Raw genomic sequence first — 27,961 nt, 5'->3', positions numbered from 1 at the left:
GTTTTTGTGGCTTTTGAGAAGGAAATTGGTATGTACCTCTATCTTTCCCATTTGTTCTTTGTTTGGTGAGAGGTATTGGGCGTATGTGGGACTTGGGTTTGAGAATTAAAACTCTATTTGTAATCTCTATTTTTATTTACAGTGAAAATTTCCTCATCGTCACTAAACTACACAATTACACGTAGGCTTACGCCAAATCATTATAAATCCTTTCATCGCTTTTTAGTTTTGTCCTATTTTACCATATTAATTTATTGGTTTCATATTTGACAATTCCCCACAACAAGGTGTATAAGACTGGTGTTTAGCTTTATTTCATGTGCAAAAGATACTGGAGAATAAATGTTTACTCCTGGATTGTTTCAATCTATTTGCGAGAGCAAGCCTGGGTTCATTTGTTCTGACTACGGGTTATGGCAGCATATCACGTCTATAGCTCTGATAGAAAGGCAAAAGATAATCGTTTAAAAATTGAAACATTTTAAGCGGATGTTCCCATGCAGATATTAAGAGGATAACAAATCAATTAAATGACAAGCTAGGCCAAGGAGCCTACGGAACTGTTTTAAAGGAAAGCTTTCTTTTGAATGCTTCGTTGCTGTCAAAGTACCCAACAATTCCAGGGGCGATGGGGAAGAGTTTTTAAATGAAGCGGGAAAAATGGGCCATATTCACCACGTCAATGTGGTTCGCTTGGTTGGTTTTTGTGCTGATGGATGTAGCCGAGCTCTGGATTATGAGTTCTTTCCCAATGGTTCACTCCAGGATTAGTCATAAGAAGATCTAGATAGAAAGAATTCTTTCCTTGGTTGGGATAAGTTGCAATATATTGTTATCGGCATCGCCAAAGGAATAGAATAACTTCACCAGCGATGCGATCTAAGAATCCTCCATTTCGATATCAAACGATTCAAACCCAATAATATCTTGCCAGAACACAGGATGCATTGAACCTAAAGTGTTTCCAGGAATTTCGGAAATGAGTCTTACAAGGCAGATGTCTATAGTTTTGGTTCAACCACAGAGAACACTACGAATGAAATTAACTATCTAGAACAGATTTATAATCTTCTAGAGTAAGGAGATGCCCTACGAATCCATATGCCGAAGAAGGGGATGGTAAGATTCCAAAGCAAGTTGCAATTGTAGGGGTAGGGTGCGTCCAGTGGCACCTGGTGGATTGTCCTATGAAACTTGACAGTGACCTCTATTCCTTTTGTTTCAGCAGGTCCTACAAAAAAAAATATCATGCCAACATCCACAAAAGGCTCCTCATAGATTTAGATGCAATTAGAGTAACATGTAGCTGTAAAGGCACCAACCGAAGTAGTTCCTATATGAATTCAAGCCCAATCAATTACAGATGACTCACTAAATCACTTTATAGTAAGAATTTAATTAATATTACATTATTGCACTTTCTTAACAATTTGACCATCACCTAGCTGACAATGAACATGTTAGCTCCAAGTTAGAACATATTGGGTTCGATTTATTGTCTTGAATATCACCCATAGTCGCAGACGTCTCTTGTGGGCATAGAGAAGGCCTGAGAGGCATTTGCAGACATTCAACATCTCCTCCAAGCATTTCGATGACTTTGGACATCGAAGGGCGATCACTTGGTTTCATTTGAATACACCACAAGGCAGTTATAACCATCTTTCTTATTACTTTCTTTTCCTCCTCTGTAACATTATCCATCTCCAAGTCATTTCCCACAATATACTGATCGTATACCCACAACGGGAAGTAGATTTGGCTTGAATGCTCTACCGTTGCTTTCCAATTCTTCCTTCTGCTTGCCATTTCCATCAACAACATTCCAAAACTATAGACATCAGCCTTGTACGAGACGCCTCCAATATTTTTGTAGAACAACTCAGGAGCAATATATCCCATTGTCCCTCTTGCTGCCGTCAAAGAGACAATGCTATTATCTACGGGATACAATTTTGCAAGCCCAAAGTCAGAAACCTTTGCTTTAAAGTTCTCATCAAGAAGAATGTTATGAGGCTTGATGTCAAAATGTAGAATTTGCATGTCGCACCCTTGATGTAGATATTCGATCCCTTGAGCCACTCCAAGAGAAGTCTCATACATGTTCTTGATACTTAAGGGGATACTTCCTTCTTTGGAATAAATGTGTGTGAACACGAAAGTTCCTTGAAACAAGAAACAAGAATACGTGTACAAAATAATATTTTGTTTGATGATTTTGGGGTTACGATCTCTCTCAAATTTGGTCCTCTGATTCTATCTTCGTAGGGTGTAGGTTTGTGGATGAGTTGTTGATCCAAAGGGCCGTCGGGGCTTGATCTAAGGATGAACAGTTGATGAACGGATGAACACTTTCTTCAAGGGCCGTCGGGGCTTGATCTTGAATAATGGTTGTGTGGATTTCTTCAAGGGCTTTTGGGCTTGATCTTGAAGGTTGATGGATGAGTGGATCTTCAAGGGCTTTTGGGCTTAATCTTGAAGAACAATTGGATGTGTGGATTTGTTGAGGTTGTTGATCCAAAGGGTCGTTGGGGCTTAAGCTTAGGATGAACGGATGAACACTTTCTTCAAGGGCCGTCGGGGCTTGATCTTGAGTTGGTGGAAGTTCTTCAAGGGCCGTTGGGGCTTGATCTTGGGATGAACGGATGAACACTTTCTTCAAGGGCCGTCGGGGCTTGATCTTGAGTTGGTGGAAGTTCTTCAAGGGCCGTTGGGGCTTGATCTTGAAGGAGGATTTGATGAAGAACAAAGAGTGCTTTCTTGATCCTTCGGGATTTTCTTGAGAGCTTTAGAACTCTAAGGCTTCAAGGTTTTGGTGTGTGGAGAAATGTATTTGTGAATTGGTTGATGCTTGATACCTTGATGGAGAAGCCTATTTATAGGCTTTGAGAATGAATCACCACCACAAAATATTTTTTTCTTTTCCAAGCACCATTGCCTAATTTTCCCACTTAATGCAATATTGAAATTGAAGTGGTGTAACTTATTGCCTAATTTCCCACTTAATACCATTTAAAACTTGAAGTGGTGTAATTTATGGCCTAATTTCCCACTTAATACCATTTTAAACTTGAAGTGGTGTAACTTATGGCCTAATTTCCCACTTAATACCATTTTAAACTTGAAGTGGTGTAACTTATGGCTTAATTTCCCACTTAACACCATTTTAAACTTGAAATGTGTATGCTTTGTCATTGCCCAAATGAGAAAAACTTGCTTTGATCCGTAATGGATTGAAGTATGCTTGCCTTGTCATTGCCCAACATGAGAAGAAAAACTTGTTTTGATCCTCAATGGATTGAAATGTACTTGCCTTGTCATTGCCCAAAATGAGAAGAAAAACTTGTTTAATCCTTCAAGGGTATTTCTCCCTATTTTGTTGAGTCACACGCCACGTGTATAATTTGTACAACACGTGGCGTATGCCATGTATGCCTTGACACGTCAAAACTTTAATGCATTGGTGAACATTTGTTTTACTGAAATTTCGATGTCTACAAATGCCCCCACTTCAAGGCGCGTCGTAGACATGTGCTTGACACGTGTAGAAGATGCGTTTTGAAGTCCCTTAATGTAGATGTCAACCCAAGGGCCGTCGAGGCTTGATCTTGAATTGGGCTGGAAATTTCTTCAAGGGCCATTGAGGCTTGATCTTGAGTTCGACTGGAAGATTTTCTGGTTTCCTCCAATCGTTGATTTTTCGCAGGCTTACTCTTGAACTGGGTGCAGGATTATTTTGGTCTCCTCCACTCGTTGATTTTCCTTTGTGCTACTCTTGAACTGGGCAGCAGGATTCTTTTGGTCTCCTCCGAAGGTCTGAGCTTACTCCTTTTTTTCTGTTTCTTTGTTCAATCTCTCCAATTCGTATTGAAGAGGGTTAGAGGATAGCTCAGCATATGCAGTTGCAGCTTGTCTCCACATGCTTCAATGTATCATTTTCACTTGCCTTACTTGCTCCCCTTTGCAGAAGTGGTATTTCCTTATGCAGGTTTAGCATCTTCTCTTGTAGTATTTGTTCCTGATGCAGGAGTTGAATGCAAACCTTGCATTTGAATGGACCATCACTTCTTGGTGGCAGCGCAAGTTTGAGTGGAGGTTCCGACATATTGCTTTCTCTGTCCTTGTCTTGGCAGGTGAGAACAAGGGCAAAGGAAAAGATAGGGGAAAAGCATGATATGAGATACCTTTGCTTTCGCCCTTGATGATATGAGATACTTTTGCCTTGGTGTCATTTGTTTGCAAGGGCATTCCCGGAGAGGAAGAAAACTGAGCATTTTGAGATGCTTTGCTGGGAGTGTACTCTCGGAGGTGAGGAAGAGTTGGGCATTTTTTTTTTTTGTTTGCAGGTCTGCCTTGCCATAAAAGATGAAAGTCGACATATATAGGGATTTCCCAATAGCAAGTGGTGGTACTGTTCTTTTACCCTTGTCGACAAACGTTTTTGATCCCGCAAATCCGGCTTTTTGAAATAGTGACGACTCTTCGATCTTTGAATACGCCTCTTTGATTTCTGAACGACGCCTCTTCGATTTCTGAACGAGCGCCTCTTTTGACAAAGCTGCACGCGTTTTCTGAAAAGCAGAGAAAGCGCCACCGAACTTTGCGCTTGTCGGCTAAAGATGTGTAGCTGCGATGATGACCTCCACGTGATCTTTTGACAAAGTGGCACCCGTGTTCTGAAAAGCTGAGAAAGCGTCGCCAACTTACGCCGGAAAACCCAGCTTTTGAGATTTGCAGAGCGATGTCTCTTCACTTTTTGAATAAGCGGCCCTTCGATTTCTGAACCAACGTCTCTTTGATTTCTGAGCAAGCGCCTCTTCGATTTTATAGAGGTATTGATCACCTCTAACATGCACACTTTGAAGGTTGCTCATTCCTGAAAATCATCTCCGACCTTTTGAGTTTTAACTCCATCCACCCATCTCTTTTAACACCTTTGAAAAAATGGCTAACCCATCGAACCTTAGCTTAGAATTGAGTCTCAGCAGTGATCCGGTTGCGCCGCGTCAAGGTAATGTATGGTGCCCGTCTTTCTTATCTTCTAACGGTCCTCTTACAGGTGAAGACTCAGTGATGCAGAATGCAACAACAGCTACAATAGTAGCTAGGAACCTACTCACACCAAAAGATAGTAGGCTGCTTTCAGGACGGTCCGATGAGTTGGCCGTTCAAGAGTCCCTCGCTCTCAGTGTTCAGTGTGCGAGCTCTGTGTCCAACATGGGTCAACGCCTGCTTGCTCGGTCTCGTCAAGTGGAATCATTGATGGCAGAGGTGGAAGATCTTAAGCAGGAGATTAAACAGCTTAAGTACGAGAATAGAAGTTTGCATGTGCTTGCAAATAACTATTCGTCGGGCATGAAGAGGAAGCTTGATGAGATGCAAGAATCTCAAGGTCGAATGCAAAGCGACCGTCAAAGGCTTGCGTCTTTCTTCCAGAGGCACATTTTTCCTGGGTCATCGAGCGTTCCGCCAAGTATTGAGGCCTCGAATGCTCTATCTCCGATGTCTCTTGCTCCGATGCCTTCTGCTCCGATGCCTTCTGCTCCGATGCCTCCTGCTCCGAGAGTGTTGCCACGTAGTGGGGCTTCACGTACACATCCTTTGTGAAAGCTTCATCTTTTTTTTTTTTTTTTTTTTTTTTTTTTGTACACACTTGTAATTTCTCGGAGATCAATGTACATGCTTTATTTTATTCAGTGTATTGTGCTAAATACAGATAAAACATATACATCACCAAGATGTGTTTTTTTCCTTTTTTTTTTATTTTTTTATTTTGATGATGTGACTGTACTTGAAGTTTTGAAGTTTCAAGTTGCCTACGTACCCTTGGTTGAGGAGGGATCAAGTCATGACGTAGTTCAAATGAGTGATGGTTTTTTTTTTTGATGATTTTGCCGTACACAGTTTATGCTCTTGCGGGCCAGGAGCGTTTGGTGCCGTTTGCTTTAGGGGTAGTAGCGCTTCAAAAATCTGCCGTTGATGGGGCCGATCTTCAACCCGTCTTCTGCCATGATTAAGTAGGCGCCATTGGTGTAGATCTCTTGTATTACGTAGGGTCCATCCCACTTTGATGTGAACTTGCTTTTTGTCTTATGAGTTGTAATGATAGGCCTACGCAATGCCAGCACGAGATCTCCGGCTTGGAAAGACCTTGGGCGGACTTTCTTGTTGAATGCCTTGGATAACCGTGCTTGGTAGCATTCCAAGTGTTGTTGAGCTTCGAGCCTTCTCTCATCTAGCGCTTCCAACTCCTGAAGGCGTAACTTTGCATTTTCTTCATCAGTCAAGCCTTCTTGTATAGCCATCCTTAGTGAGGGAATTTGACTTTCGAGCAGTAGAACAGCTTCTACGCCATATACGAGAGAATAAGGTGTAGCTTGGGTAGGAGTCCTATGTGTAGTCCTATATGCCCAAAGTGCTTCACTTATTCTTTCATGCCAATCTCTCTTTGTTCGGCCGATTACCTTTTTCAGGAGGTTGCACAGCGTCTTGTTGAATGCTTCCGCGAGGCCGTTGGCCGGAGCATGATACATGGAAGACTTGTGCTGCTTGAACTTGTATTTGTCACAAAGCTCGTCCACGAGTCGGTTGGAGAACTGCTTTCCGTTGTCAGTGATAATGTAGCGAGGCACCCCATATCGGTGGATGATATGCTCCTTGATGAAACGAACAACAGTTTCCTTTTTTACTTCCCTTAAAGGGATGGCTTCAGCCCACTTGGAGAAGTAATCTGTTGCAGCTAGGATGTAAGCTTCCCCTGCAGATGACTTTGGCGTAATTGGTCCTACAACGTCCAATCCCCATGCGTCGAACTGGCCATGAAGCAACTGTAGGGTGTAATGGTTCAGGCGGTTGATGTATGAAGTTGGCGTGGAATTGGCAGGCTTGGCACCTTTTGGCGTGTTCCAGGCAGTCCTTCACCATGCTCAGCCAGTAGTAACCCATTCTTTTAAGCCGGAAATGTAGCTTTGGTCCAGACTGATGTGCCCCACACACACCTGAATGTGCTTCTTCCATGGCTAGATTAACTTCTTCCTCACCTAGGCATCTCAGGAGCACTCCTTCAAAAGAGCGTCGATAGAGTGTTCCTTTGTAGTAAAGGAAGCGAGGTGCTCGTCGACGTATTTCGGAACGGTGTCTGAGATCATCAGGAAGCTTTCCGTGCTCTAAGTAGTCGATCAGCGGCTGTCTCCACTCTTCAGCATCAACTGGAAGTACTGAGATGACATTTGTATCATCTAGTGACATTTCATTAACGAGCGGAATCACCCATCTTTGGCAAACTGGCACGTCTGCAACTTCATCTTTTCTTAGTGTCATACTCGAGGCTAGATTGGCGAGAGCGTCTGCCATTTGATTTTCCTTTCTTGGCACATGTTCCAGTGTCACAGCTTCGAACTTTTGTAGCAGTTGGGTCGCTAGCCGGAAGTATGGGACGAGATCATCTTTCCTCACCTCATATTCAGTTAAGAGTTGATTGATTATGAGCTTGGAATCGCCATATACCTCAAGAGCTGTGATTTCCATGTTGATCGCCATTTGGAGCCCGATGATCAATGCTTGGTACTCAGCAACATTGTTGGAGCATAGCTCATTCAGTTGGAAGGAGTAAGGTAGTATTTGCTTTTGTGGCGACATGAATACTACTCCTGCCCCCGCTCCGTCTGCTCGTGCGGATCCGTCGAAGAACATCGTCCATGTTGGGAAGATGTCGATGTAGAACACCTCCTTGTCAGGCAAGTCGTCTGAGATTTTCCAATCAGCCGGGATTGGATGATCGGCAAGGAAGTCTGCTAGCGCTTGTCCCTTGACGGCTTTAGCTGGGACGTAGATGATCTCATATTGATTAAGAAGCAAAGCCCATTTAGCGAGTCGCCCTGTCAAGACTAGCTTAGTCATAACGTATTTGACAGGGTCGGCTTTAGCAACCAAGTGGATGGTGTAAGCATGCATGTAATGTCTGAGTTTCTGAATGGCAAACACCAAAGCGAGGCACATCTTTTCTATTGGGGAATAGTTCAACTCAGCGCCGGTGAGAGTTCGACTGAGGTAGTAAAGTGCTCCTTCTTTTTGGGATTCATTCGTTTGCGCCAAGAGTGCTTCGATTGAACTTTCTTGAGCAGCAATATACAATATGAGTGGTTTCCCGGGCACAGGTGCCCCCAGGACAAGTGGACTTGACAAATATTTCTTTATGCTTTCAAAAGCATTATGGCATGCTTTGTCCCATACGAATGGAACATCTTTCTTCATAAGGTGACTAAACGGTTGACAACGCCCTGCGAGGTTGGAGATGAAGCGTCTGATGAAGGCTAGCCGTCCTTGTAGACTTTTCAGCTCGTGCAGGTTTCTTGGCTCGGGCATGCTTTGAATGGCCTTGATCTTTGATTGGTCTACTTCAATACCACGGTGCTTGACGATGAAGCCGAGGAATTTTCCAGAGGTGACGCCAAACGCACATTTTAACGGGTTCATCTTGAGGTTGTATTTTCGCAACCTTTCGAACACTATTCGCAGATCCTTCAAGTGGTCTGATCTTTTCTTCGTCTTAACCACCACATCATCTACGTAACATTCTACGTTTTTGTGTAGCATGTCATTGAAGATTTTCTGCATTGCGCGTTGATACGTAGCTCCAGCGTTCTTTAGACCAAAGGGCATCACCTTGTAGCAGTAGATACCTTTTGGAGTACGAAAGGCTGTTAGTTCCTCGTTTTCGAGGGCCATGCGAATTTGATTGTACCCAGAAGAGCCATCCATGAATGATAATGCCTCATGGTTAGTGGTTGCATCCACCATGATTTCAATGATTGGCAAGGGGAAGTCGTCCTTTGGGGAAGCATCGTTGAGGTCCCGGAAGTCTACGCAAACACGTATTTGTCCTGATTTCTTGAGGACAATGACGATGTTGGAGATCCATTTGGGGTATTGCACTTCTCGAATAAAGCCTGCTTCGATTAGCTTGTCGATCTCGACCTCGATTTGTGGGATAAGCTCAGATCGATAGCGTCTTTGAGTTTGCTTTATCGGTCGTGTTCCAGGCCTGACCGCAAGATGATGAACAGCGATGATAGGGTCCAGGCCGGGCATTTCTTTGTAGGTCCAGGCAAAGACGTCTTTGTACTCTAACAACAGCTGATAATACTCCTCTATCTCATCTGTACTTAATAATGCACTTACGAAGATAGGTTTTGGTTCCTTGCCTGTACCTAAGTTGAGTTCCTTGAGATCATCGACCGTGGCTTGCCCCCCATCTTCAAGCTGTGGTGGTGCAGCAGTGACATCTTCCTCGGGGATTTCGTCTTCTTCACCTTCTTGAACCGTGATGTGGAAAACATCTTGGATCTCCTCTTCAGTGCTGTCTTCTCGGGCTTGTTGGCATAAAGATTGTCTGGTGTTCTGGGAGAAGCGTTCCTTGCAATCTTCATAGGAAGGAGCCTTGACCGAGTAATTGAAGAAGTCTTCTGGAAAGAGGTCGCACATTGTGATGGGGATGGACGATCTTTGTGTCGAAATTTCATTATCTCCAGCACTTTCACATTGTTCTGGAGGTTGACAAGAGCTGTTTTGCCCTATTTTCGACTGGTAAACTTGTGGACAAGATGGTTGCTGCTTGTCCAATTTCGTCGAAGCGACCTTCGAACTGCTTTCCTCACAATCTTCATAGCAAGGAGCCTTGATCGAGTAATTGAAGACGTCTTCGAGGAAGAAAAGATCCCGCATGAGCGATCTTTATGTTGTAATTTCATCATCCTCAACATTTTCATGTAGCTTTGAAGGTTGACGGTAGCTGCTTTGCCCCCTTTCCGATTGGTGCACTTGTGGAGAAGACATATGTTTCTCGTGCAGTTTCTTCGGAGTGACATGAGTCCATCCTTCAATTTCACTTGACTTGGAGCATGCCCCCAACAGTCGAGGTGAAGACTTTGAGTCGAAAGAGCCAGAAGTGACATCTTTCTTAGGGATTTCATCTTCAGTGCCGTTCTCTTGGGTTTGTTGGCATGAAGATTTGCCAGTGTGGATGATGATGCGCCTCCTTACCTTCAGTGGTCCTTTTGTGTCGACCTCTAGGATTGCTTGGCGCTTCATCCTTGAAGGAATCAAGCTTCGAACGTCGCCTTTTTCTGCTAACCCATTGAACCTTTCTTCCTTTGGTGTTGTCTTCCTCTTCCCAAAAGGCTTCTCATTATTTTCAAATCTTTCCGAAGCTGATCGTCGCAGAGGATAGATGGTTGTGTTGCTTTGTTTCTTAGGCTTTAACAACCTTTTAAAAACAGAGCTTTGGGATGTTGGCGCGCTAAGCCTCTTGAAGACAGAGGTTCGGCCTTGATTACCAATGCGATTAAGCACTGAAATTCTGGAGCTTGAATGGCTCATCCTATCGAAGACCGACGTCCGAGGGGCGGGTTTAGGCTCTTTTTGGTCTTGTTCAATGCTCACGCTGATGTGTTGAGCGCTAGCTTTCTTCACTTTGCTTGAAATCTTCACGGGTGCATTTGGTGTGAAGCCAAGTCCGGCTTTGTTGTTGTTAACTCCGTAACCATGCTCCTTCAACTCCTTTTGAGTTTTGGTGAGGTTACGTTCTTTGTCATTGACAGTGTTTGAAACCTTCTTTCCAGCCGCCTCAGAAGAAGCGAAGTCGTACCCGGCCTTTGACATGAGTTTGTAGGCGTTTGGGTCGAATCCTTCCTCGGTCCTCTTGGTTGGAAGAAAGCTTGATTCCACCTTCTTTGGTAGAGCTTTTATGAAGCCTTGTTGTAGTCTTGCGGCCTTAGCACCCCCTAACTGTGTCAGAGGCAAAACTGCATTCGTCTTGAGCAACTTCACATTATCCGTGTGCCACTGTGTGTCGACTTTTCTTGTTCCAGTTTCGAATGGAGATTGACCATTCTTTCTTCTTGACATCGGGATATACCGGAATATGGGTGCGTTTGGTCCTTCTGACGGCATCCTACTCCCTTTGGTTGTTGCAGGTTTAGCAAACTCGTCATCATCTTTGCTTGAAGATGGCACGGCCTGCTCTTTTTGCTTTTTAGGCATGGCTTGCCACTCCTGCTTTTTAGGTGCTGCTTTGCCCGTGGATTTGATCTCTTCCGGAAGAGCTTCGGGTACCATGTCTTCGTCCATGTAGAACTTGGCGTCTGCAAAGTGTGATTCGGCTTCGGTGAATGGCTTAGTGTCACCTTGGATCACCTTCACTCCTTCTCGGTAAAATTTTAGGCATTGGTGAAGGGTGGACGGCACTACCCCATTTACGTGGATCCAAGGTCTTCCTAAGAGCAAGCTGTAGGAAGTTCTTGCATCAATCACGTGGAATATCGTGCTTGATTTGAGCTCACCAATGGTCATCTCTACTCGGATCGTGCCCATCGCCCTTTGTCCTCCTTGGTTAAAACCCTGGATCAGCAGACGGCTCAGGGATAGCTCATTCACCTTGATGCCGATTATGGTCATTGTTGATTTCGGCATGATGTTTATGGCCGACCCACCATCCACAAGCATGCGGTTGACTTTGTATTCCCTTACGTACCCTGAGACGAAGAGAGGACGGTTGTGAGGCTTTGATCCCAACAGTAGGTCTTCGTCAGTGAAGTTAATTGTGTCATGGGTGGCACAACATGTGGCACATTCATGTGGCTGAAGCTTCGAGCCTTCGTCGTTACTTTCTCGCACTTCGTGGTCGCCGGGACCTGCCAGGACTGCTGCTAGTGCTCTTCGTATCTTTTTTGGCAATGGTAGCGCTTCCTCGATGCTAAAGTGTGTTGGTAGACCTTCTTCGGGTGTGAGGGTCTTTTCTACTTCAGTGGCGATAGCTTTGCCTTTTGAGGGCTTTTCTATTTCTACTTCAACCATGTGACAGGCCACAGTAGTGCACTGTTGGAAAAAGTCATTCGGGAAGTATTCACGCAAGGAAACGGGAATGCGTGGCTCCTGCTCCATAGGTTCCCCAGCATATGTTGTCTTATCATGCTTTATGCTTCTTTTAGGCTTCGCATTGTTGCGGCCGTGGTGATTTCTTCTTTGTTCCACCTTTGGTTGTATGACTCGTGGTCTTGGTTTCCTTGTCTTTTTGTAGGTTACCAATATCCATCCTTCTTCATCATCAGCATGTGCATCTTGGTCGCTTCTCTCCAGTGATGGTTGTGTAGGAGGTGCTGTGCAACTTGAGCATTCACGGGAACGGTCAGGTGTCGTTTGGAGAGGCACAGGTTTAAACGATCCAAACGCAATTGTAGTGGTATGCGTTGCGGCCGTGTCTTCAAGGTCGAGCTCAATTTGCCCTTGTTGTGCTAGCTTCATGATGAGTTCTTTAAGAACGAAGCACTTGCCAACAGGATGGCTCACGATACGATGGTACTTGCAGTACCTAGGATCGTTTGTGCGATTCATTTCTTCAGGACGCTTGCATTCGGGTAGCTCAATCACCTTTTTTTCCAGCAAGTCATCTAACATGGCAGCCATGTCAGAGTCAGGAAAAGGGTACGTTTTCTGTTCCAACTCTCTCAAAGTGCTCTTGTATCTGTCTTGGGTGCGAGAAGGCTCACTTGTCTTTATCTCCTTCCCTTTCTTCTTGGAGGAGATCTTGATGGGCGCTGAGGAGGTCTTGATGGGTGCTGAGGAGGTCTTGACGGGGGTAGTGTTGACGGTGAAAGCTTCCTTAGCGGGTTTCTTCCCAGTCTTGTCTATATTTGGGGCGAATACTTTATCCTTATTGAAGTTAGTAATCGGCTCCTTTTTCCCGTGATTAGCGATACTCAGCTCCATGTCGTGGGAGCGAGTTGCTAGCTCTTCGAATGTTCTTGGTTTTATGCCTTGGAGGATGTAATGTAACCCCCAGTGCATGCCTTGAACGCACATCTCAATGGCAGAGGTTTCAGAAAGCCAATCTTTGCAATCCAGACTTAAGGAGCGCCATCTATTTATGTAGTCGACGACAGGTTCATCTCTCCACTGTTTCGTACTGGTCAGCTCTAGCATGCTTACAGTACGACGAGTGCTGTAGAAACGGTTGAGAAATTCCCTTTCTAGCTGGTCCCAACTGTTGATAGACTCAGGTTCGAGGTCAGTGTACCAGTCAAAAGCGTTACTTTTCAGCGAACGCACGAACTGTTTGACGAGGTAGTCTCCCTCTGTCCCAGCATTGTTGCAAGTTTCAATGAAATGGGCGACATGTTGCTTCGGGTTGCCTTTTCCATCAAACTGCATGAACTTTGGGGGCTGATAACCCCTTGGCATTTTCAAAGCATCAATCTTCTTGGAGTAAGGCTTTGAGTACAGTACGGAGTCATGTGAGCTTCCTTCGTACTGTGTCTTGATAGTGTTTGCGATCAACTCCTGTAGCTGCTGGATAGAGAGAGATCCCATGAATACCGTTGCTTGGTCTAGCTTCGGCTTCTCTTCAACTTTCTCCGCTGGTGGCTCCTCTTCTTCGTCGTCTTCTTTCTTTAATAGGCCAACATCTGGGTCGACTTTCACGTCGGGCAGCGCATCTAGTTGGCTGACAAGTGCGGCAATCTGCAAGTCCTTCTCTTCCACAGTCCGTGTGAGCTTTGCGATTGCTTCATTCATCTGAGCTAGCTGCTCCTCGATTGAAGTTGCTCCAGTGGTCATGACTTGCATGGTTGTACTGCCGCTCGAATCAGCTTCGGAGAGTAGGGACTCTGAGTATTTCCTCGGGCTTTCTCCCCTTGATGCCCTTAGCGAGGCTAGGGTGATCACAGGCTCGTACCTCAGGTGCTCTTGTTCCTTTGACAGAGTTAATGCAGGGGCGGAAGCCGCGGCAAAAAGAGCTCTTGCTTTACTTCGGGTTGTGATGCCCGAAATACCACCACTTGCGGCGATGATGTTCTTGTTCTTTGCTTTGATTGCAGGAACAGCTTGATCCTTTCTTGATGCCATTTGCGTTTTTTTCGATGATTTGAGGATAGAGATGAGAGGTAGAGAGGTCCCACTGGGCGTGCCAAATTTGTGAACACGAAAGTTCCTTGAAACAAGAAACAAGAATACGTGTACAAAATAATATTTTGTTTGATGATTTTGGGGTTACGATCTCTCTCAAATTTGGTCCTCTGATTCTATCTTCGTAGGGTGTAGGTTTGTGGATGAGTTGTTGATCCAAAGGGCCGTCGGGGCTTGATCTAAGGATGAACAGTTGATGAACGGATGAACACTTTCTTCAAGGGCCGTCGGGGCTTGATCTTGAATAATGGTTGTGTGGATTTCTTCAAGGGCTTTTGGGCTTGATCTTGAAGGTTGATGGATGAGTGGATCTTCAAGGGCTTTTGGGCTTAATCTTGAAGAACAATTGGATGTGTGGATTTGTTGAGGTTGTTGATCCAAAGGGTCGTTGGGGCTTAAGCTTAGGATGAACGGATGAACACTTTCTTCAAGGGCCGTCGGGGCTTGATCTTGAGTTGGTGGAAGTTCTTCAAGGGCCGTTGGGGCTTGATCTTGGGATGAACGGATGAACACTTTCTTCAAGGGCCGTCGGGGCTTGATCTTGAGTTGGTGGAAGTTCTTCAAGGGCCGTTGGGGCTTGATCTTGAAGGAGGATTTGATGAAGAACAAAGAGTGCTTTCTTGATCCTTCGGGATTTTCTTGAGAGCTTTAGAACTCTAAGGCTTCAAGGTTTTGGTGTGTGGAGAAATGTATTTGTGAATTGGTTGATGCTTGATACCTTGATGGAGAAGCCTATTTATAGGCTTTGAGAATGAATCACCACCACAAAATATTTTTTTCTTTTCCAAGCACCATTGCCAAATTTTCCCACTTAATGCAATATTGAAATTGAAGTGGTGTAACTTATTGCCTAATTTCCCACTTAATACCATTTAAAACTTGAAGTGGTGTAACTTATGGCCTAATTTCCCACTTAATACCATTTTAAACTTGAAGTGGTGTAACTTATGGCTTAATTTCCCACTTAACACCATTTTAAACTTGAAATGTGTATGCTTTGTCATTGCCCAAATGAGAAAAACTTGCTTTGATCCGTAATGGATTGAAGTATGCTTGCCTTGTCATTGCCCAACATGAGAAGAAAAACTTGTTTTGATCCTCAATGGATTGAAATGTACTTGCCTTGTCATTGCCCAAAATGAGAAGAAAAACTTGTTTAATCCTTCAAGGGTATTTCTCCCTATTTTGTTGAGTCACACGCCACGTGTATAATTTGTACAACACGTGGCGTATGCCATGTATGCCTTGACACGTCAAAACTTTAATGCATTGGTGAACATTTGTTTTACTGAAATTTCGATGTCTACAATGTGTTTATCAAGAGAGCCATTGGGCATGAAATCATATACTAAAGCACGTTTTGATCCCTCAACACAATAACCAACAAGTTGCACCACATTAGCGTGGTGAATCCTTCCGATTGTAGCTATTTCGCTAATGAAATGTTGCTTTGGGCTTGCTCAAAACTTTAATTGCAACAAAACGGCCGCTGCGTAACTTTCCTTTAAATACGGAGCCAAAGCCGCCTTCGCCCAACTTATCATTAAACTTGCGAGTCATCTTCTTAATTTCTGAGTAAGAGTACCTTATAGGCATGAAGTTGTTATTGCATTGCAGAAAGTCTTCTATTGTACTGTACATTGACCAATGTCTTCTGCGCCATTTATATACTAAAAATACAGTCACAACTGGAACCCCAAACAGTAGTCTTACTAGAAAAAATAACCCTGCATAAAAAATATACCACCAAAAGAATCATAAGAACAGAAACTTATTTGTCAAATCCACACTAATTTAAACTTTTTTCTTGTTTTGAGGTAAGCTTCAGATCAAGCCACTCTTTAATGAATGATATAATTTAAGACTCTTATAAAAAAAAGGGTGAAGTGCTTATTTAGTCCTCGAATTATCACCTCGGTGAAAATTAGGTCCCTAATTTTTATTTTTTTGGTAAAATAAGTCCCTAGCTAAATCCATTAAAAATTGCTAATTTCATCCCTACTATTATATTCAAAGCTATTTTATCCAATTTTTCATCAACTTAAGTCACTTGACACGCTTTAGAGTGTAATACTTTTTTTCTTGCCTATACACCCCTAACATTTCATATAGGTTGCGAATCTAATGTCTAATTTACTCTCCAAAGTTAACTCCACACACTTTTTCTTTATAAAAACAAAAAATGAGAAATTAGGTTCACATCCTTCTTTTTGTTACTCCATTGATTAAAATCCTATTCATTTTCAATTTTTTATCAAGGTCATTGGGTATTAATAACATCATTAAATATTTGAATAATAAAATATTTTTATTTTTAAAATATATTCCTTTAGTGTTAAAAATGTTACAATTAGTATATTTATATTTATGGCTAAATTTTTTATTATATATTTTTATTTTTAGTTTGTACCTATTTTTAATTTGTACCAATTTTCTTTTCATTTTTAATTTGTACCCATTTATTAGTTTCTTTTTGTGCCCATATTTTTTAAAGTTTTATTTGTGTTTGTACCCATGTGTATACCGTCATGTGACATTGTATATTTAATAAATGATAGAAAAATTACATATGGTATATTTATGTTTTATGCCTAAACTTTGTATCATATATTTATATTTTTAGTTTGTACCCACTTTTAATTGGGAGTTTTAATGTACCCATTCTTCTTTATTAATGTACCACTTTGTTATATTTGAAATGTACCAATTTTTTTAACACTATGGATGCATTCTTTTGCCATTTCTTATTTCTTATTTTTGCATAGTTTTTATCCATTTATTCAATCAAAATGTTTGAATTTTTTTATTGTAACCGTTTCTAATAGTATTATAATGGGGATTTTAAATTTATAGGATTATAAATCTCATAAAATATCAAACAATTAATGTCAAAACTATAAAAATATTAATAGTAATAGTAATATAATGAGGTGTACAAAGTCAAGGGACTTTGATCAAACTTTGAATATTATTAAGGTTTTAATCAAAGAATGTTAAGGATTAGGGATCACATCCAAAGTATCCCAAAAAAAAAAAATACTAATATACCTTCCAATGTGTATCATATGCAATTAACGTGACTTAAATTGACGGAAAATTATATATAGTAGCTTCGAATATAATATTAAGGATGTAATTAGCATATTTATATAATTCAAGAACTGATTTTTTTGAAAATATAGTTTAGGGATCTAATTTTCAGTCATGTGATAATTCAAGAACTAAATTAGCAGCTCTCCTTATAAAAAAAATATTTTAATAAAAAGATAAATTAAACAAGTTCTGAGTCCCCAAATCATTTCCACCACCCTTCCCTTCCCGCATTGGCCGACTTCCTTCTCGGAGACCTACACCGGCCACCCTACCCCACCCCTAACCATTCATCCTTCCCTCACGTGTCTCTTTCCCTTTCTCTTTCTTTCTTATTGTTTCTTTCTCCTTTTATTGCTCCTCCTCTCTTATGCCGGAGAAGGACACAAGGGACACCGGCAACCTCACAAGCTCTTAAATCGGAGGCCGGTGACAGCAAATCTGAGGTGTCACGGACCACCCTCGAGTTCCATGTCAGAATAAGAGTGGTAGAGAACGAGAGGGAAGAGGAGAAAGAAAAAGAAAAGTTAAAGCCTTTGGAATACGAGTAGTCTTGATAACCCATGAATTTTTTGTACAGTTTATTTGATTTCAGTCATGAGAAGTTGGAATCTATGCTAAAAATGGACATGCACACAAATACATATATACAATAATTCTTACCGATGCCCATGAGTATACCCCATCCACGCACTGCAACAAAAATAGCAAAAAGTAAAAACCAAATGGAAATGGTAAGACCGTAACGGCTCAGAGTTTGAAAAGTGAATAAAAATCAAAGACTTGACTATATATTCAAGAAATACAAGCTCTTGGGGGAGAAAGTCCCTACCCATGGATTTGAATGGTAACCATCGAGGAAAGTTTCCTGCAATATATACCACACAAAATTCATCAACGACATACTAGAATATTTGTGAGAAGTGCATATAGAATGACATGTGGCAAAGAAATAAATTAGCATTGAATTGAGAGTGAAAGTCCTTACGAGAATTCACGTTTTTACGCATATAATAACCTGCAGTGACAAAGGTGAAAATGCACAACTTTAATTAGCAATACCACAGCGAGTTTATTAGATTTTAAAATCAACAAGTTTTGAAACATATATTTTCAAGCAACAATCACCAAGAAATTATAGTTTTAATTTGCATTAGTATTCTTCCTATAAACGCTTTTGGTAATTGGTATATGACCAACAAATGCCAAATTTCAATGATGATTTAGTTTTACTGCATATGCCATGTTCACGTATAATTGTTGGAAAATGTCTCATGTTTGAATCTAATGACAAAAGTCAGAGGCTTGTGTGTACTCCTAAATCGTAAACATTGAATTTGAAAGAGAAACAAAAAATAGATGTTTTTCTTTTCTTTTTGTTTGTTCGTTTTGTTTTGTTTCGGAGAGGGACCACTTACTGAATTGATCCCACAGGTATCGAAATAAACCTACAGTAAAACAAGAAAACAACATTAGCACAACAGCAGTTAGAAAATAAAATTCAAGTTGCTGCCATTGTTGATACCTGTATAGCATATGAAATAGAGCAACATATAATTCATTTGTCATATAATTGATTGCGGAATTAAGATTTAGTGTTGGGAAATGGCCATACTTTATATTTAGTTTAACATCTCCAACAACACTTTATATTTTAACAAAGTCACGCTATACTTTAACAAACTCTAAATATTTTAATATTTAAACAACCCATATTTCTCATCCTTCACTCTTTGAATTCTCCCTCCTCCTCTTTAAAATATATTAACTATTCACAAAACAAAAACAAAGAGTGGGATATAGAATCTCTTGGAGCTTGACTTTCTTAGTATGGCTGTTTAATCTAGCGTCCCAATAGATTTAAAGAGTCTCTTGGAGATGTTCTCGAGATAGAAATATAAAACCAACCATAATTTAGATAAGAGTCTAGATAGAATGAAATGTCTAAATCACCCTTATACAGATATATTGCATTTAGATGATATATAGATATTGTATCAGCATTGTGTACATATTGCTGATGATATGATATCCATAAGAATGGATTTGGATCCCATCTGGATTCAAATGGTGGAGATTTTAGCGATCCTCATATCTTAGCCGTTCATCGTATATCGTGCGGTTAGAAATTATTTGAATTTTTTTATTTAAAATTATATACAAATAGTACCTGTCAAAAACTGATCGCACAATATACAATAAACGGCTAAGATATGAAGATCCTTAGAATCCCCATCATTTAGATCTGGATGGGATCCTCATCCCATAAGAATATCTATATCTATTTATATATTGTTGACATGGTATAAAAATTGTCGATATTGTTCAAGCATAAAAAGAAAGAAAACTAATGAAAATGGTTTGAAAATTTTGAATTTTAACAAAAATGACAAAATAAAGATTAAAGTGAATAGTACATGATTGACTTTTTAGTATAAAAATATAATTTTTCGTTAAAGCAAATAATACCACAAGTTTTTCGTTAAAGTTCCTTAAAAAAAATGGCTAGCTCCCTGTCACAAGCAAGAGGCTCCGCAAAGGAAGAACGTCAGATCGATTGGAGATTGAACTGGAACAAGTTGGGATCAAGCCCGGCTGTTTAAGAGAGTGAGAGCTGTAGAGAGGTATATCCATGAGAAGCAAATTTTCTCAAACATATTGTGGATGGATAGAATTTGACTTGGTGGTGAGGAAAACATAAGGGTAGTGATATTTCATACAACTATTTTTACCTCTTCCACACCTCTCTTAATTTTTGGTCCTCGGATCGAATATTGAAAAATATCAATGAATAAAAATTAACAGAAGTGTGTGAGAGATAAAAAGGGATGTATGAATAACACTATCCAAAACATAATAAGGTAATACTTCATTTGAGAATTACGCACCTGAGACGGTCTGTGGAAAACATTTAGGACGAGGAGTGGCAGACCTATAGCCTTTGCAGGATGGCCCAAATTCATCTGGCCAATATACTCGAAGCTCAAAGCCATACATGAGTGCACTATGTATATATTCATAAGAGGCCTTGTAGTACTACTCCTTAGAGTAGTCCAAGAGCATCAAAGCAATCCACTCGGCTCCGCAACCCTCCTCCAAATCCCCTACTTCCATATCGTCTGGGCCAACCTTGACATAACTATATGATTTTGGTTGAATCAAAGAAGTGGCACTATTATTCAAGCATGGAGCAGTATCCACGTACAGAGAAGAATTCATTTTGTTTCTACACCTCAAGTAAACTATTGATGTTGAAAGTGGAAGATGAGTGGCGGTATCATACGAATATGGCTCGCTTATGTAGGATGGCGAATTTCTTCCAGAATCATTTTTCTTAGGATAAAAATCTCTTCCAGAATCTACAATCTTGTTCAAAGATGTATGATGTCTTATCAGTTCCGTTTGGCAATTGGGTGGGTAATGGCCGTGTTCTTCAATTCAAATGGTCGAAACCAAATTGTACAGAATGTGAAGCAGAGGGAAAGAGGTGTAGATGGAAGAACAATGGCACCAACAGTGAAATTGAATGTCAACACGTGAGGAAACCAAGTAAGGAGAACATTATATTCATTGCTAGTTTTAAACATCGTTACATTTATGTCTCAGTAATTATTATTTGAAGGATGTTGTCACTTGTCCGAACCATTTTTCTTAGGATAAAAATTGTTCGTCCCGATTTAAGTTGCAATTATCTTTTACAGGCAACACATGGAAATTAGTGGTTACAGGTGGAATCCTGGGATCTTTGCTTCTTGTTCTACTGATGATTGCAGCATATCGGGTATATAGAGCTGATAGGAAGGAAAAAGAGAGTCGATTAAGAATTGAAAGATTCTTGGAGGATTACAAAGCACTCAAACCAAGCAGGTACTTGTACGCGGATATTAGGAGGATTACAAATCAATTCAAGGGCAAGTTGGGCCAAGGAGCCTATGGAACTGTCTTCAAAGGAAAGCTCTCTTCCGAGTTCTTTATTGCTGTCAAAGTCCTCAACAGTTCTAAGGGAGATGGGGAAGAGTTCGTAAATGAAGTGCGAACGATGGGTCAAATCCACCACGTCAACGTGGCTCGCTTGGTTGGATTTTGTGCTGATGGATTTGTACGAGCTCTTGTTTATGAATTCTTCCCCAATGGTTCCTTGCAGGATTTCATTTCATCTGCAGATAGTAAGAATTTCTTTCTTGGTTGGGATAAGTTGCAAGATATTGCACTAGGAATAGCCAAAGGAATTGACTATCTTCATCAAGGATGCGATCAACGAATCCTGCATTTCGATATCAAGCCCCATAATATTTTGCTAGACCAAAACTTCACTCCAAAAATTTCTGATTTTGGTTTGGCCAAGTTATGTTCCAAGGATCAAAGCATGGTGTCTATGACTACAGCTAGGGGGACCATGGGGTACATTGCACCCGAAGTGTTCTCCAGGAATTTCGGAAATGTGTCTTACAAGGCAGACGTTTATAGCTTTGGAATGCTGCTGATCGAGATGGTAGGAGGAAGGAAGAATATTGGTTCAACCATAGAGAACACCATAAATGAAATTTACTATCCACAGTGGATTTATAATCTTCTAGAGGAAGGGGATGACCTACGAATCCATATTGGGGACGAAGGAGATGGTAAAATTCCAAAGAAACTTGCAATTGTAGGGCTATGGTGTATCCAATGGCACCCGGTGGATCGTCCTGCCATGAAAACAGCGGTTCAGATGTTAGAAGGAGAAGGAGAAAGCTTGACCATGCCGCCTAATCCCTTTGCGCCTACAGGTCCTACAACTAGAAATGGGAGCATTCCAGCAAGGCGCCTAGAGTTGGAAGCAATTGCTGAACTAGAGTAGATATGTGTGTGTATGAACACCAATGTATGTAAGATACTAAGATTAACATTGAACGTGCAATCTTTCAGACCTAAATTAAGGGAATCTTTTTTTTTTTTTTTTTTTTTCCAACACCTGTATGCTGTATGTTTCAACAATTTGAGGTACTCAAATTCATGGAATGTAAATCAACTAAAAATTGAAAGATTTTGGAATTATGTGTGGTGTCTGAAGATATGTACTTTTATTAAATTTATAAGGAAGATGAGAATGGAGTGTAACAGTTTCAACGGTTTGTGAAGGAGAGTGATTTTCAAATATTATTTCCTTCCACTGCACATTCATGTTTATTTTTTGTCATTGAATTGGATATATTAAAGAACAAAAAAAATAAAAATTGTTGATGTACAAAATCAACGAGAATTTTGGTACAACATAAAGTGTCGAGTTTGTGACTGATCATTAATTTATCAAAAAAAGAAAAAAAAAAGAATTTGCCAAAAAAAAAAAACACAAAGAAAGTGAGGGAATTTAATTTGAAGTAGTACCTCTAATTGTTACTGATCATTTGGGGGGAAAGTATCAGTTGCTGCTGCTTCAGCTAGGGAACACTTGAATGGAGCTGGGAGACTGGGTTTTGGGGAGAAATGCTGGGTGTGTAAGTGTCGCCGCTTAGAAGATGCAGGTCAGCGTCTGAACGTCGTTGCCGTCAAATCCGGCTCCTCCTTCGGCAAAATCACCTCCAGGAGCTACGAGTTCATCAACGTCGTTCCCGTCCAATCCGGCTCCTCCTTGTGGCAGAGCTGGTACTTCGTGGACCTGCACTTTACCATCGAGTTTGAAATCGCTCGGCCGTCGAGCCAGTACTCACGGCTGCTGCAGTTTTTGCCAAGGAACTTCGTTGACAGCTTGGAGGATGTGAAGCATATTGTACAAGTCATGTGCAACGCGACAAAGAGATCATCGAGGAGCACATATCTCTTCGTGCCTCCCGTGAAGTAAAAAGGCAGCCCATTGATATGACGGAGAAGAAGGTCAGATGATGGGTGAGAAATGAATAGAGATCTACAGTCCTTCCCCTCTCCATCTGAAGCGTAACGGACCAAATAAACGGCAAGACTTGACGTCAGGGTTAAAATTGGAAGCTTGGTAAATTATATTCCTTGAGCTAGTCTTATTGGGCCGATTTGATGTTGGACTTTATCATAACCATTAAATAAACTTATAGAGTTTGTTTGGTACTCTAGTTGAATTCAACTTTTTGAACTAAAAAATAATTTTCAAGTTTTAAGCCTTAAAAACTTATTTGTTAGGATTATTTTAAAAAACTGAACTGAAGACTAACTCAAAAATATAGTCTATTATCTAAAAACATAAAAAGTGAGTTTTTAGAGTTTTTAAACTTAAACTCACTCCTTTCTTTTCTTTCTCTCCTCCCCTCTCACTCCAAATATATCTCTCTTTTCTTCTTTCTCTCTCCCCCTTCTCTTTTTTTTTTTTTTTTACCTTTTTCTTTTCTCTCCAATCCGCTCTATTCATTCTCTCGGTTCTTTCTCTCACTTCTCTTCCCCCTATCTCCTCTGATCCTCTGACTTCTTTCTCTTTCCTCCAATCATCTCTTATTTTCTTTCCTCCTTTCTCCTCTTTCTCTCTCAACCCCTTCTTTTTGGATTTTTTTTTATCAATTTAAGTTGTAAGACTTAAATTTTTTAAATCGCATATCAAAAAAGTTTTTGAGTCTTAGAAAATTGTTTTTAAGAAAAATTCTTAAGAAATGTTTTGAAGAATTATAAAAAAATTTAAATAGGATACCAAACAAGCCCAATTTTTTTGTTAAGATTCAAAGTTTTAAAACATTTTTCATTAGTTTTCCTTTAATGTATTACTTAATGGAGGTCTGACATTGCAATGAATTTATAAATTGAGATATGACATTGCAATATTTAAAACATGAGGTATGAGATTGTGGTACGACTCATAGTTGAGATTGTGGTACGACTCATAGTTGAGATATTTTTGTATAATTTACCCAAAAATCCCAAGTACTATTTATGCAATTTTCTCTTTTCCATAATCTTGTCGGATAATGGAGAGATTTTCTCACACACCATTCACCACATGGCAGTCACTCATCAGATGGTTAGAGTACTTTCTGAACACATGGCAAGATTTTATTTGACAGTGACGCCATATGGACTAAACACCGGTTTCAATGAGTCTCTCCAGCTAATGATGCCACTTGTATGATCACATATAGGCATATTGGAGCAGCAAGCAACTTATATTGAATGAGTACACTGGCAAGATGATGATACTTTGACCTATAAAATAATGTCACGTGTTTAAACTTTGCATGTCATTTTTATTGAACCAAAACCTTACGGTGCCAATGCCCTAACCAACTTGCCTAATTTTCTCCAACATATTGATATTGGATTGGGCATACACATATCCATCCAGATACTGACAGTCTGTTCATCTCATCCATTACTTTTGCATTTATGATCTTTCAAAGTTTCTAGGTTCTCAATTTCCCATTCAAATCGATATGTTTTGTAACATTATTTTTCTTTTCTTTTTTCCATTACTTCTGCATATTAAGAGTGATAATTGTGAGACATAGTGAGATTATAATGATGAATTATTAGTGAGAATTCACTTTTTCTTGAACTATAATCACTTTAAGATGAGTTATGTTACCAACTAGAGAGATTGATCCAGTCACATCTCTTTCAGAATGTTGAAATACGTCTCAAAGTTTAATGCATACCTCAACCAAAATTAAACAAAGATAATGTTGATTACACATTAATCAATATGAGGAAATGAACAAACTACAAGAAAAGAAACTATTGGCAAGTGTTGAATTGTTCTGATAATTAAAGTGTTCTTCTTCAACCTACTGTACCTCGAATGTAAACTTTTTTTGTTTTTTTAATGTAAATTAACCTAGAATATCGCTTATAATTAGAAGAAGAAAAAAAAAGGGGAACCATTGAATTTTCTTCGAAGTCTAGATTGTAGTTCTTCTCTAATTTTCCATGAGGTTTCACTCCGAAGTCTGTATTAATTGAACGATTCAAGGTCTTCCACTCAAAACAAAGATGTCCAAGTGAAGTGGGCTCTTACCATTGACCTGCAAGGCGCACAACCATAATTATTGACCCCATAAAGTATGCATGCCAATGAAAAGCAAAATCAGTCGGTTCCTTCTTTGCTGATTAGTATGAGCCAAATAATAGGGATTTGGATCCTTTCCTGAGCTCAGCATCCTGAGCCTAGTAAGCAAATCACACGGGTCGTTAAATTTTGAATCATGGCTACAATTATTATAATTTTTAGAGGAATCTTCTGTTTGTAACCATTGGATTTTGATCTAATGATCCGTTTGATTTGCTTAATAAGCTCAGGATGCTAAGCTGAGGAGAGGATCTAAATCCAAATAATAGAGCCACTTGCCTAAGCACAAGTGGCATGGTTAGCTTTTCAGTTTTCACTAATATGAGTTCTACATTGGATCCACGAGCAAATTTGTCATTTCATGGTTTCACCTAAGCTATGTCGTGTTTTGTCTATGACTCTATTAAACTCCACAAGCAAATTTATTTTTTCATCGAGTTATATACTTTTATACATAAGTCATTTAAAAAAGCGTTATAACATTAGTCACGTAAATGAGTGTTGTACCAAAAAAAAAATCTCTTTGTTATAGGCCTATTTGATTGAACGATTTAGGGTTTAGAGAGAGAGGGTGGCTGGCTATGGTTAGAGAGAAAAAAGATTGATTTAATTGTGAGGTGTGTTTGATTCACCCCATTGTGCCTTTATTTATAGTAGTAGGATAAGTAAAAACCTTTCCTTTTAGGATTACAACATTTAATAGGTAATCTACTCCTAATAGGAATATAAGATATTTTCCCATATCCTCTAGGATTTACACAATCACATTCCTATTCTAAATATGACTACAACGCTCCCCCTTGAGTGTGTAAATACTCAACAAACCATTGCATCAGATCTTCAGCATATAAGGTATAATAGTTGATGAAGTCATCGGCACAATGGGTGATCGCGAGTCTCAAATTTAATTTGAAGTATGCATTTGTAGTAAAACTCCCAAATCCTTGCTATGGTAAAACTCAAGGCATGGGAAAAAACAAACGTCAAACAGGACGAAAGTAGTGAACTCAACGGAGTATGATCATCTCAGGATGGGTGCCTCATTAAAACCTCGTTAGGTAGCAAAAACCCAATGGGAAAAATGCTCCTAATCGTAGGAAAAAAAGTACATTAAGATCATGTGAGTATGCTTCTAGATACTTCCCATGAGTTAGACATAACTTCTAAATAAGAGAACTACAAGCGATTCAACTCAGATAATTTACGCATACTGACACACCCCAACCCGGAATGTCAACTAGGACCCTAAATCGAGCTGTGTTGGCTTCGTCACTTGGAAATTGGTATCAGAGCCTAACCCTGACCGTGGTGTGCCGACGAGGACGTCGGGCCCCTAAAGGGGTGGATTATGACATCCCACATCGCCTAGGGGAGTGATCCTTATATGTATATTCCTATCCCTACTTAGCACGAGGCCTTTTGGAAGCTCACTAGCATCGGGTTCCATCGGAACTTTGAAGGTAAGCGAGTAACACGCGAAAGCAATCCCATGATAGGTGACCCACTAGGAAGTTGCTTGTGAGTTCCCAAAAACAAAACCATGATAACATAGTCGGGGCCCAAAGCAGACAATATTGTGCTACTGTGGTGGAGCGGGCCCGGGAAGTGATCCGCCCAGGGTCGGGATGTGACACATACTGATTCCTTGGACGAGCTTTTGAAAAGTAGACTTGGGAAATGACTTGGTGAAAAGATCAGCCAAGTTGTCCTGGGAACGGATTTGCTTGACTTCAATGTTCTAATGCTACTATTGCTAGTGTAAGTAAAAGAACTTCGGCGCTATGTGCTTGGTGTTGTCTCCTTTGATGTATCCCTTCTTCAACTACTCGATACATGCTGCATTGTCTTCAAAGATCGTCATAGGAAGGCAACGACTTATGTAAAACCACTAGTGTTTCGTATATGCTCCATAACTTCTCTTAGCCAAAAGCAATAACACGATGCTTCATGTAGGGCGAGAATCTCAACATGGTTAGACGAAGTCGCAACTAGCGTTTTCTTGGTAGACCTCCAAGATATAGTGGTGTTTCCAACGGTAAAAACATAGCCTGTTTGAGAACGTGCCCTATATGGGTCAGACAGATATCCAACATCTGCGTAACCAACAGGGCGAGAATCAATCCGAGGACCATAGGGGGCGGCAACACTCGAAGATTCGTGGGTATAGAACAAGCCCAAATCCGTAATACCCTTGAGGTAGCGAAAAATGTCTTTAACACCATTCAAGTGCCTGTGTGTGGGCGCATTGCTATATCTTGCCAAAAGATTCACAGCGAAGAAGATATCAAGTCTAGTGCACTGAGCCAAGTACAATAAAGCACCAATTGCACTTAGGTTCCAAAATCTCTTCCTCATCCTCCTTTGGATGGAAAGGATCTTGTTTATCATCTAGAGTCCGAACAACCATGGGTGTACTCGAAGGCTTCGCTTTATCCTCATTAAAACGTCGCAACACTTTTTGGGTGTAGTTCGATTGATGTACTAAGATTCCATTCGAACAATGCTCGATCTCCAGGCCAAGACAGTATCGAGTTTTCCAAGATCCTTCATCTCAAATTTCGATTTTAAGTGTGTAGCAATTTCCTCAAGCTCTGTGGAAGTCCCGATAAGGTTCATGTCATCGACATAAACTACAACGATTGCAAATCTGGAATGTGACTTCTTTATGAACACGCATGGGCATAATTCATTGTTCACATAACCCTGACTTGTCAAATATTCACTCAGACGGTTATACCACATCCGCCCGGATTGTTTCAATATGTAGAGTGACCTCCTCAACCTAATTGAGAGAGTGTTTTGTGGTCTAGAACTATTTGAACCAGTCAATGGAAGTCCTTCTGGAACTTTCATGTATATTTCTGAATCTAGATCCCCATAGAGATACGCGATTACCACGTCCATAAGTTGCAT

General features: G+C 40.5%; 1 protein-coding gene, 1 long non-coding RNA gene and 1 pseudogene across 4 annotated transcripts; 1 reads left to right on the top strand and 2 right to left on the bottom strand.

The window, feature by feature from the left end:
* Positions 1-947: 947 nt before the first annotated feature.
* Positions 948-20,331, bottom strand: LOC125480716 (annotated as a pseudogene).
* Positions 20,332-20,373: 42 nt separating this feature from the next.
* On the top strand, positions 20,374-22,206 carry LOC125480717 (rust resistance kinase Lr10-like). 3 transcript variants are annotated; one of them, XM_048591757.1, is made up of 3 exons: positions 20,374-20,500; positions 20,552-20,598; positions 20,751-22,206. In XM_048591757.1, the coding sequence occupies exons 1-3, from the start codon at positions 20,427-20,429 to the stop codon at positions 21,887-21,889; spliced, it is 1,260 nt and encodes a 419-aa protein (XP_048447714.1). In that variant the 5' UTR covers positions 20,374-20,426; the 3' UTR covers positions 21,890-22,206. The 3 variants fall into 3 exon arrangements, with proteins under 3 accessions (XP_048447714.1, XP_048447713.1, XP_048447712.1); XM_048591756.1 differs by having other exon boundaries at positions 20,380-20,497; positions 20,549-20,598; XM_048591755.1 differs by having other exon boundaries at positions 20,396-20,598.
* Positions 21,540-23,061, bottom strand: LOC125480718. The gene is made up of 2 exons (XR_007260992.1): positions 22,417-23,061; positions 21,540-21,737 (listed from the first exon to the last, which is right to left on the bottom strand). It is a non-coding gene; the product is annotated as an uncharacterized LOC125480718 (long non-coding RNA).
* Between the last annotated feature and the right edge of the window lie 4,900 nt (positions 23,062-27,961).

The sequence above is a fragment of a genome, unplaced genomic scaffold (assembly GCF_019419815.1).
Source record: "Pyrus x bretschneideri cultivar Hongxiangsu unplaced genomic scaffold, Pyrus_bretschneideri_v1 Contig35, whole genome shotgun sequence".
Taxonomy (NCBI): Eukaryota; Viridiplantae; Streptophyta; class Magnoliopsida; order Rosales; family Rosaceae; genus Pyrus; species Pyrus x bretschneideri.
Note: the sequence above shows the minus strand (reverse complement) of the source record. Positions and strands in the feature narration are given on the sequence as shown.

Excerpts from the sequence above, each read along its gene's own strand:
- LOC125480717 (XM_048591755.1), top strand. The coding sequence starts at position 20,427 with ATGTATGATGTCTTATCAGTTCCGTTTGGCAATTGGGTGGGTAATGGC. Across the intron at positions 20,599-20,750 it reads TCAACACGTGAGGAAACCAA|GCAACACATGGAAATTAGTG; the intron begins GTAAGGAGAACA and ends TATCTTTTACAG.